At 34.1% G+C, this 12388-nt stretch overlaps 1 protein-coding gene across 1 annotated transcript in view; it reads right to left on the bottom strand.

The window, feature by feature from the left end:
• Nucleotides 1-1215: 1215 nt before the first annotated feature.
• cgnl1 (cingulin-like 1) overlaps nucleotides 1216-12388 on the bottom strand; it is a 70287-nt gene continuing 59114 nt past the window's right edge. The window contains exons 15-19 of the mRNA XM_056462095.1: nucleotides 10564-10647; nucleotides 7815-7939; nucleotides 7410-7518; nucleotides 5071-5234; nucleotides 1216-2345 (exon numbers count right to left, since the gene is read on the bottom strand). Of these exons, the coding sequence (XP_056318070.1) occupies nucleotides 2192-2345; nucleotides 5071-5234; nucleotides 7410-7518; nucleotides 7815-7939; nucleotides 10564-10647 (636 nt within the window). The 3' untranslated portion in view covers nucleotides 1216-2191. The remainder of the gene's footprint in view (nucleotides 2346-5070; nucleotides 5235-7409; nucleotides 7519-7814; nucleotides 7940-10563; nucleotides 10648-12388) is intronic.

Raw genomic sequence — 12388 nt, 5'->3', positions numbered from 1 at the left:
GTTGAAGCTACAATCGATAGATTTGCTCTTCAGTGTTTGGACTTTCAGCAGTGAAAATTAATCCACACTGAACTGAACTAAACTGAACTTCAACACTGAAAACTGACTGACACAGTTTACATTTACTAGAACTTCTATGTTAAGCTGCTTTGACACAATCTACATTGTAAAAGAGCTGCAAAAATGAAGATGAATTGAATATTTTGAAGAAAGCTTGAAACCTGTTGCCATATATTATTTGTTTTTCCAACTATGAATGTGGGTGGTTACAGGTTTCAGCTTTGCTCAAAATATCTTTGTTTGTGTTCATCAGAATAAGGCAATTCATAAATTGTTGATATACACTGTGAACATCAGCTACGCTAATTATTTTCTTTATTCTCCATTTCCACCTGGGAATACTCTTCCCGAGGCCCTCAGACTATGCAGAGTCACTGATTCGATCCAAGACCAACGACGAGATGATCTCAAGGTTTCCATATCCTGGACCAGGCCGAATCCTGAGCAGCTACTGTGATGGTCATGGAAGAGTGGAGAACATGAGACTGATTCCTGTGACGCTCCAGAGACAGACGAGTCTTCGCTGAGGCCAGCTTCCAGCCTCCGCCACTGAGACTGCAGCTCTGCACAAGTCGTTTGGCCAGCGGAGAAATTAAAATGATCGTGCCCAACTGAGCCTGGTTTCTCTCAAGGTTTTTTTTCTTCACTTCCGCCATTAGTGAAGTTTTTTTTCCCTCTCCGCTGTTGCCACTGGCTTGCATGGTTCGGGATCTGTAGAGCTGCGCATCGTTGGATTTGCCCTTCAATATTTGGACTCTCAGTAGTGATTATTAAACCACACTGAACTGAGCTCAACTGAACTGAACTTAAACACTACAAACTGAATTACACTGTTCCTATTTACTGTGACCTTTCATGTGAAGCTGCTTTGACACAATCTACATTGTATAAGCGCTATACAAATAAAGGTGAATTGAATTGAATTGAATAAAGGTTTGAAACCCCTCGAGGGAGAGCAAACTGTGAGTGATTTTTTTAGTTTTTGGTGAACTATCCCTTCATAATTATTGGGACCATTGAAGTTTGTAGAGGCTAGGTTGAGAACTGATTGAATGATAGAATTTGCGAAACACTTGACAAATATTTTCTGTACATTAATGACAATACTGTTGTTTAATAATTGAAATAAAAAAAGTAAAAACAAACAGAACATCATAGGATTAACTGTGGAGTTTATTTCATTTCTTTTTTGTTTTGTTTTGCATGTGTGTAGGTGTGTATGTGTATAGAGAGGTAGAGGCAGGATTCATTTTGAATCTTTAAAAAAAAAAAAAACGCACTAATGACTAATAACAGTGCTATTGTTTCATTACACAACATTTAAGCACCGGACACACAAAGAGTTCACTTCAACATACAGTGCAAATCATCACAGTATTCTTTAAAGGGTGATTGTCAGAACAGTAGTATACAAGGTATTGCATAAGGAAGGGCAAATGTTTTCTACAATATTACAGGCTCATATGGTTTGATCCATAACACTGTTTTGAGTTTCAGAAAGGAATGAAAGACAAAAAATCCTGGAAAAATAAATGTGTGGATACAATGTAACATTTCAGGTGTACAGTTTCAGTTTAAGTAGAGCATCTTTGTACATTTTTAAGGCGCTTGTGTTTGGAATAATGTATGTTTTTTTTTTATTATTGTACAGGAGTGAAAGCAGCTTATGAATACATTTGAATGTATGAATAGTACAAAAAAAATATTAAATCTGCTTGTCCATCAAGTTAAAAAAAAATCTGTTGGCCGTTTTGATACATATAAAAATTCCCTCATACATACTTCCCTTGCTATTGTATAATTTGTCTTCAGATCTGTCGGTCCTTCACATTCCGGATAGTCAAATAACCGTTTTTGCTTTGTTTTGTCAGTGGATTCAGGGGAATGATATTTCACAAGACAAACGCATTTGACATACATTGTGTTTTAAGAAAATATACAGTGATATACAGCATCTAATAGGGCTGCGCACATAAAATATTACTTGTACAAAAATCTAGCAAAAATATATCATCATGGGGGAAAAGGCATTTGGAGTGGACTCATGGTTACATGAAATAGTGGCAAGGAGTTCATAACCAAGATTTTTCCAGCTTTCGTTATACCTCCTTTCCAGTTTGCGGTATGGTTTTCACATTGAAAAACTGGAGATGATGCCGTCCTGACTGCTGGAGCGTTTGTAGCCAGAGGAAGAGCTGAAATAAGTCTCGCCATCAGTGCTGATGTCATCATCATCATCGTCATCGTCATCTGCATTCAGGACTTGTGCAGAGTTATTCTTACGCCTTGTGGGGAAACAGAAATTAACACTTTTAGCTGTGAGTCTAATTTGCATTTTTAAATAGCAATAGTTAGATTATTTTGTTTTTAGTATAAATCAGCGTTTCTCAACCACGTTCCTATAGGATCACCAGCACTGCATGTTTTGGATGTCTCCTTTCTCTATCACACCCATTACAGGTCTTTCAATATCTGCTAATGAGCTGATGATCTGAATCAGGTGTGTTTGGTAAAGGAGACATGGTATATGTGCAGAGCTGGTGGTCCTCCAGGAACGTGGTTGAGAAACACGGGTATAAATCATATCAAAAATTCACCAGCTGAATTTAAATCAGTATAATTCATAACGATATCACTGAATGTGCTTACATGCCTGTTTTATTACTTAGTAGCTGCTCTGTTTTTTCTGATGTAAAGCTGTTTCAATAAATAATGAGTGTTGTCGTCTTTAAGACTTGCAGTGATGGAAGCAGGTTTGTCATATACTTGCACTGACGCTAGTTACTGTAACTAAAACGGTCGTAAAAAATTAAAACCTTTTGTTTTTATTGCTTTAAAAACAAATTATTTCAATTAATTACTTAATTAATTAATTTATTTATTTATTATTCATTTTCATTCAATTTTTAATTAAACAAAAAAACAACAAAAAAAACAACAACATTAATCTGGAAGAAGGGGAAAAATCATCCATTCTTAAACTTATTCATGGTACCCGATTCAAGCAATTCCATCAAAACACCTAATTCATTTAAAAATGAAGCAAGCGTTTCTATGAATAAATAATTGACTGAATTGATTTGTTTAAAACAAGATCAATTCTTGAAAAAACAACACCACTGGAATGTTGTTCTGAGATGCCTGCGATCTGTTCTGCTTTGTTCAAACACATTTATTTTGACAAATCAAACCAATGATAATATGGTGCCAAATATTAACTTCTTATTTGCTTAAAGGGCACCTATTTACCCTTTTACAAGATCTAAGATAAGCCTTTGGTGTCTCCAGAATGTGTCTGTAAAGTTTCAGCTCAAAACACCCATCAGATTATTTATTACAGCCTCCAGAATCTGCCCATTTTGGCGTCTGAATAGAGTGTAGCTGTTTTTGTAGCCTGTGGCTTTAAACGCAAATGAGCTGCTTCTCCCCGCCCACTATTCCCACGTGTGTGTCTGCTTCTCATCATGTGTTTTGTCAGATAAACAGCAGTCAGTGACGGAGACAGACACGGATGAAGATGAAATACAGTTCATTAATCAAAAATACCAAGCGTCTTTCAAGTATTTCTGGTGGAGTTTATTCAAGCCTTTCTGAAATGATGAGTCACACACAAATGCTGTTTGCAGTACACACACACACACACAGATATATATATATATATATATATATATATATATATATATATATATATATATATATATATATATATATACAGTATATATATATATATATATATATATATATATATATATATATATATATATATATATATATATATATATATATATATATATATATATATATATATATATATATATGCACGTTTACTGACACCATGTGGCTGTGGTGATTAAAGCGGTTAAAAACTACTGCGATTTTGCTGGCTTTACTGCAAACATGCTGTTTTAAAAACGTTTTAAACTTATAAAACAGGGCGACGAAGTGGCGCAGTAGGTAGTGCTGTTGCCTCACAGCAAGAAGGTTGCTGGTTCGAGCCTCGGCTGGGTCAGTTGGCGTTTCTGTGTGGAGTTTGCATGTTCTCCCTGCTTTCGCGTGGGTTTCCTCCGGGTGCTCCGGTTTCCCCCACCGTACCAAAGACATGCGGTACAGGTGAATTGGGTACGCTAAATTGTCCATAGTGTATGTGTGTGTGAATAAGTGTGTATGTGTTTCACAGTGATGGGTTGCAGCTGGAAGGGCATCCGCTGCATAAAACGAATGCTGGATAAGTTGGTGGCGACCCCAGCCGAAAATAAAATAAAATAAAATAAAATGAAAATGAATGAATGAATGAATGAACTTATAAAACTTATTTAAAAAATCAGAGAGAGTTGTAACATATATTTTAATCCCAGTTTATTTGCAATTAAATGTTCTGTGGACACGTGTATACATGTTATTATAGAAACATGGTGCCTGTCATTCAAATCGGTGGGTGGGGAAAACTGCACTCCTATGTCACGTTGCAGTGTGCTTCAAAATCACTGGGGTTTAGGTCCTATTTTATTTTCAGGAAATTAAAAAAAAGAGACTTGTTGTGTTTATATAACTCCAATATGACTGTGGACACACTATACCTACACACAGTTTTGTCCAAACAGCTTACAAAAGTACATTTTCATCATAGGTGCCCTATAATTATTGAGTAAAATCATTTAATTTGCAAAATCACACTCTAATATGGATAAAAGAGAAAACCGCATTCTTCCTTGTGTGGTATTAATTAAGTTAAATTAATGTAAAAAAAAATGTTATGGTGTAAAAGGCTTTACTACTCAGTCAATGCTTTTGAACTTGATGATGTCAACTTGCACTTTATTTAAACGATTACAATATTATATTATGGTTGAATATAAATACTCAGACGGACGAAGACGACAGCTTGATTTTTAATAGCAAATACAGTAAGATGTCAGTCCATCAGTGGTAATGAATTGCTACAGATGACCTGAAGCTACTGAACCCAGATCAGCGGTAATGTATTTCTCAGAGCAGCGTGTAAATCATTACCTCATCTCAGTGCGCAGTGTTTTGAGCTGACTCTGGAGCTGTTCGTTGGCCTCCTGCTGCTCCTCCAGGTCTCTCTGCAGTTTCTTCTTGCTGTGCTCCAGTCGGTCGATCTCCTCCTCCGCCTCATCCATCTGCCTCTTCAGAGCCTTCAGACGCAGGTTCAGCTACACACACACATAGAGCACCACATAAGAGACAGACAGCAACGACTACATATTTATCACAATTCAGCAGAATCACTGTTGCACACTATTGCAACATTACTTTTCTTTCAACCCGTACACATACACACACAGTTTATATATATATATATATATATATAGCTTACTTACTTTTATCTGTTACTTAAGATCTTACTGTCCTCTCAGTGGAGGGCTGTTTGCTGACCTGATCTTTCTGATCCTGCAGTGAATGATGTTTTTCATCCACTTGCATCATTATTGCTTTATTTTAGATTGTTTAGATTTTTACTACATGCCAAAAATTTATTTCATCAGATGTAAACACTTTCCATTTAATACATTTCAAAATGTCATTTATTCCTGTGATTCAAAGCTAAATCTTTAAAGGGCACATATTTGACCCCTATTTTAAGATTTAGGATAAGTCTTTTGCATCTCCAGAATGTGTCTGTAAAGTTTCAGCTTAAAACACGCATCAGAAATGAAAACTCAAAGTGTGACAGGAGATGATTCCCATCCTCTGAAGCCTTTTTGTTGTTGTTGTTGCCCTCTGGAAGAAGGTTTAGAAGCATTACATGCTCTTCTGACAGATATAAATCCCCCTTTGTTTCTGAGGCAATAAGGCTTAACAACCTCACATTTTAGCAAGTTTTAAATGTGTAATATACGAGTCCTTTCTGTTTTTTAAGTACTATTTATGAAGTTATTATAAAGCATGCTGGATTGTGTTTTTGAATATTGTTCGTAAGTGATTTGTCTCTTTATGCGTTTGTTGTATCATGAAATGCTACTGCCCTAATTTAATTACCTATGGTGGGATTAATGAAGTTGTTAAACTTAACTTCAAAACTTAAACTTAGATTATTTATTATACCTTTCAGATTATTGAAATTTTCAGCTCTGAGCACAATGTAGTTGTTTTTGTGGCCTGTGCTTTTAATGTTAGTTCTGCCTGCCGACAGTTCCCACATGCCTGTCAGAGTGTGTCTCAATCTCCGCCTCGGCTGGGTCAGATAAACAGCACAGTGACAGACATGAAGGAAGCAGATCTCATGTAACGTCTGTGAGAAATACTTCAGTAAGAACTTTCCCAATGATTATTTGATGTATTTGTTGTGGAGTTAATTCAAGCCTTTCTGCAATGATGAGTCACACACAATGACGTTACAAAGTTCACGCACACACACATTGCACACGTTTAAATTTGCACTGCAAATATGACAGGATACAGGTTAATATCTACTGCTGTATAGATATCCGTTATGTTAATGTACAAAATAAACCTGATTTGACATCCACAAACTGGGATTGAAGCATCTTTTATAATCGTGCTGACATGCGGCTGTGGTGATGAAGATGGTGAAATCGCTGTAATTCATAACAAGCATGCACTGATTTATAAACGTTAGAAACTTGTAAAACTCAGTCTTGATCACATTTTATGATGATCACAGAGAGCTGAACAGATCTTTTAATCCCAGTTACTTTATGCACGTCCTGTCTTGTTTATATGATTATACGCGTTACTATGGAGACATGTTAATACACAGCTGTCAATCAAATCGGTGGGCAGGGAAACCGCACTCCTCTGTCACAATCCTATTTTAATGTTTTCATATCAACCCAATATGACTGTGGACTCACTATACCTACACACAGTTTTGTCCAAACAGCTTCCAAAAGATGATTTTCATCATAGGTGCCCTTTAACATTATTACTCATAACAACTTTTATTATCAAAGCTAGAAAAAGCTGTGCTGCTTAACGGGAGAAAGTGTGCAAAAACTAAAAGGATTTACTACCATTATGAGTTTCTATGTCCTACTGAACACAAAAGAAGATTTTTTGGGAAATGTTAAAAACCTGTAACCATTAACCTCCATGGTAGGTAAAACAAGTGCTATGGAAGTCAGTTGTTACAGGTTTCCTACATATTTTATCTAACATAATAACTTGTGTGCTCGACAGAAAACAGAAACACAAAGATGACAGAATTTTTAGTTTTGAGTGTACCATACCTTTAATATATTTAAACCTGTTTTTGATCTACACTAGAAAATTGTCTCTTTATTTAGATATAAACTGTCAATACACAAGAGATGTTTAAAAAATAGACAATTTTGTGGTGTTTTCCCCTAATTAGAAGACTTGCTGACCTGATCTTTCTGATCCTGCAGTGAATGATGCTCTTCGTCCACCTGCATCATCATTTCTTTCACCTTCCGCTCGAGTCGTCGATTTGCCAGCTGCAGGTTAGCTCGATCCCTGTTAAAATGTCATCCTTAAATTTACCTACTTTTCTTTTCTTTACTCGAGTTCAAACATTTTGTTCAAATCCAATGACGTGTGATGTCTAGGACACATTAGATCATGGGTCTCAAACTCAATCCCTAGAGGATCTGAGCTCTACACAGTGTTGTTCCAACCCTAATCAAACACCCTCAAACTAGAGACTATTTAGCAGGTGTGAGTTGGAGGTGGTTGGAGCTAAACTCTGCAGAGCTGTGGCCTTCCAGGAATTGAGTTTGAGACCATTGCATTAGATGCATTAGCTGGTGTACCTCTCTTCTCCTTCCAGTCTCTCCTCCAGTTCCTGGATGCGGGTCTCCAGCTGGGACACCAGTCCATCTTTACTAGGCTTGTGAGATCCTTCCAGATAAGCAATCCTGCTCTTCAGATCTTTATTCTTCATACAAAAAGAAACAAGAAATTGTATGTAAAGAAGGTTAGTGACATGCAGTACTAAAACCACATTTTCAAAACTGTTCAAGCTCACCTCTAAAACTCACTCATACCAACACAACAGAACACAACTCGTGGTAAGACTTTATTGTACTGGTCCCTTTTGCACATTTTGTTGACTAAAAGTTGTATTGCAACTACATGCAAATTGCTTCTCATTTGAGTATTAGTAGACTGTCTGCTATGGAGTCAATATAGGGCCATATACAATTGAAGTCAGAATTATTAGCCCCCTGTTTATTCTCTCTCCAATTTCTGTTTAAAGGAGAAAAGATTTTTTCAACACATTTCTAAACATAATAGTTTTAATAACTCATCTCTAATAACTGATTTATTTTATCTTTGCCATGATGACAGTAAATAATATTTGACTAGATATTATTCAAGACACGTCTTTACAGCTTAAAGTGACATTTAAAGGCTTAACTCGGTTAATTAGGTTAACTAGGCAGGTTAGGGGAATTAGGCAAGTTATTGTATAACGATGGTTTGTTCTGTAGACTATCAAAAAATAAATAGCTTAAAGGGGGATAATAATTTTGACCTAAAAATGGCCTTTAAAAAATTAAAAACTGCTTTTATACTAGTGGAAATAAAACAAAGAAGACTTTCTCTAGAAGAAAAAATATTATCAGACATACTGTGAACATTTCCTTGCTCTGTTAAACATCATTTGAGAAATATTTAAAAAAGAAAATTTAAAGGAGGACTTCAACTGTATAATTGCAACATAAAAGAAAGTTTTGCAAACAAAATAAAGTACTAAATAAAAAAAATTAAAAAATAATGCAAATCTCAAAAAATAAAATAAAATAAATCAAAATAAAATAAAATAAAATAAAATAAAATAAAATAAAATAAAATCGCAAAGGGAAAATTGAGTTTTGAGAAATAAATTGAGAAATAAAAAGGAATTTTGCAAACAAAAATAAAGAACTGCAAATAAAAATCAAGTACTGGGAAAAAATAAATATTTGCAATTTTTTTTAAAGATTATATTTGGTAAATATTTTTTCCAGTATTGCCTTTACAAAATTGCAATGCACATTTTAATTTGCGAGTTTTACTGTTTGACGATTTAAACATTTATTATGTTTAAATAAAAAATAATCACATATTTATTAAAAAAAATATTAACTATTAAAAAAAATATTTTTTCCAACTACTTGATTTCTTCTTCTTACTGTTTGCAAAATTCTTTTTCAGAATTCTTTCTCTTTTTGAGATTTACATAATTTTTTGCAATTCTTTGCTTCTTTATTTTTTGTTTGCACACCTTAATTTCAAGTTGCAAGTATCTATGGCTCTATATTGACTCCCTAGTCTTCTTAATATCTGCTGATACTGCTCCTTCATCAGACATTTAACTGATTATTAGAACATTTGCAAGTACATGTCAACTTACACTAACCCTAACCCTAACACTAATCCTAACCCTAACCACAACCTAACAGTCTACTTACAGTATAATCTAATGAGAATTAGTTGGCATGTAGATGCAATGTACCTTAAATTCAACAATGTGTTAAAGAGACCATCAAAATGAAGTGATACCCAGTTCATATGTCTTAAAATAAGCTTGTTTCACCAAAACACAAACAACAATTCTCATTCAAAAACATACTGACCTAAAAATCAGTAACAACAGGGAGCTTTACAGGAATTAACTACTTTTATTTTTGAGTTTGAATAAATCTTCATGTACATTAGTGTATAATTTTACATTCACCACATTTTACTGTCTTGAATGTGCTAAAGAATGTGTGATAGAATGAAACAAATAAATTGCTGCAATCTGAAACACTTCAAAACATTTGTTAAACTGCAAATTAGAGAGACAAGCTTTGGAGTGTACAACTAAATAATTCTTGTCATGTAATACACTTCAAAATTCTGGTACATGTAAAATGTAGACATTATATTGTATGTATAGTATACACACAGTTGCCTTATTATCAAATGATGCTGATTTCTTCTGTTTGTTGTGAAATGTGTACTACTGATGTAACATTTGGCTCTCAATGACAGCTCATTGATTATTGTCATGTGGTTGAAAATAGGAGTTGGTTTTGAGCTAAATGCGATCAGCATGGCATGATTTTGTAATTTTCTGCTAAGATTGCTTCTGTTTCAAAATAAATGCATGAAATGTACCATCAGTCTGTTTTGAATCTTTTGAAATAAGTTTATTAACATGCAATAATGCACTGAAAATGCATTGATATTTACTGCTTGTAGAGCATGAATGACAAAAGTGTTTAGTCATTTTGAACAATGCAATAATTCACAGTTTGCCTTGTGTGAACAATTTTGAAAGCGTGACTTCAGCACTCCACAATGCTTGTTAGTGGTTGAAAACAACTGTAAATTAAACTAAATCATATTTCATATGTTCCCTACTATTGCTTTCTATCTTTTTTCTGCTTATCTACTGTATGTATGTGCTTTTGATACAATCTACATTGAAATAGAAATAAAGATGACTTGACTAAAGTGTTTTGCTGGTTGGAGAGGTGGAGATGATGGCTGTTGAAGGCATCGATCAGAGTCAGGAGGGTTTGTTTTTACCTGTCTCTCCAGGGAGATCTTGTCACACTCCACATCCTGTCTGCTGGCTCTCTCCTGCATCAGCTCATTCCTCATCTGCTCCAACTGTCACACAAACACACACAAACATAATAGCAAAATGCCCTAACGCAACACAACAACAATAACAAAACACCTCCAACCCCAACTGTCTGGCTACTACTTTTGATGCAAACATTGGGACATGTAAAATCATATTAATGCAAGATTTCTGTGCTTTTTATGAAAGCAAATTTAAGATGAAAAGATGTTTTTTAGGACCAAGTAAACAAAATAGAATAAATCTCAAAATCTCAAGGGAACAATACAGTGTTCAGAATAATTGATCTTGAAAATGATTATTTTTCTCCATTTCTCTGTAAATATAGGCTATGCATTTTGGTGCATTTAAACAAACCAGATTTATTAAGCAGATGTATTTATTAACATAATATTTTTGTCACAAAACATATTTAGAAATTGAAAGATATTTCAATTAAATTCAAGCAAAATATTACAAAAAGAAAAAATACAACCTACAAAATTTCAATTAAAGTTTCCTTTTTTTCTTGTTAGATTTTTCCTCTTTTTTAAATTTGTATTTAATATTTTTCCAACATATAAACTTGGCTATACTAGTTTTTGGACTGTTATCCTAAGTTATTTTGTTAGATAAGCTCCAGATTTGGTTTCAGTACTGACTAATCTAATGTATATGCACAAATATAATATTGTACAGTTCCTATTAAAAATATGATATAAAAAAGAGATTTATGAGGGGTGTACTCATATATGCTGAGCACTGTACATCAGTATGTTGTCTAAATGTATAAGAAGTACTCAATTAGTTGAGCTAGCTTCCAAAACTGAAACTGCTAATTTGTACCAATTTTAATAACTTTTTTCATTTATTTTTTACAAAAGATGTCAAATACACTAGAATAGGGAAAATCCCAGTTACTCTAGTAAAGTAATGTTCTTCCTCATCATTTTTGTCATGTTTTTCAGAGTAATACAGATTAAATTTGTAAATCAATGCACGTTTACTTTGGAAGTGACATCACATATGTCGTCCTGTTTTCTGTAAAACTGATCAAAATCAAACAGGCTTATGATTACACAAACGTCCTAATGATTACACATACCCCACTAAAGGATATATTGTTCTTTTTATGTATTATGTATTACATAGTATTCATTCATTTTCTTTTCGGCTTAGTCCCTTTATTAATAAGGGGTTCATTTTAATTGTATTCATTAACATTAAAATTATTTTCAACAGTGATCATATTTAACCATAACATTACTGTTCAAAAGTTTAGGGTCAGTAAATATATTATAAACAAGTCTCTTATGCTCACAGAGTCTTTGATTTGATCAAAAGAATAGAATATTACAATTTGAATTTAAAATAATTCTTCATTTGATCTAATAGTAGTAGTAGTAGTAATAATAATAATAATAATAATAATAATAATAATAATAATAATAATAATAATAATAATAATAATAATTTCCTTAAATTTATGTAGCACTTGTCTGGACACTCAAAGACTATAGAGTCCCCTTCACTATACTGGGGTGTTAGGACCCACACAGACTGAAGGTTGAGCGCCCCCTGTTGGTCTCACTAACACCACTTCCGGTAGTAACCTAGCTCTGCTTAGCTTCAGAGGGCGTGTGAGAGTTGCAGAGAGCTAGCTGTCGACAAACTATCAGTCAAAAAAATCTACGCTACCAGTCAAAACTTTGGGCTCAGTAGGATGTTTAAATGTTTTAATATGAGCTTATCCTGCTCACTAAGGCTGCATGTATTACATCAAAAATA

Source organism: Danio aesculapii, chromosome 7 (assembly GCF_903798145.1).
Source record: "Danio aesculapii chromosome 7, fDanAes4.1, whole genome shotgun sequence".
Lineage (NCBI taxonomy): Eukaryota > Metazoa > Chordata > Actinopteri > Cypriniformes > Danionidae > Danio > Danio aesculapii.
This window is presented reverse-complemented; position numbering and strand designations above follow the sequence as displayed.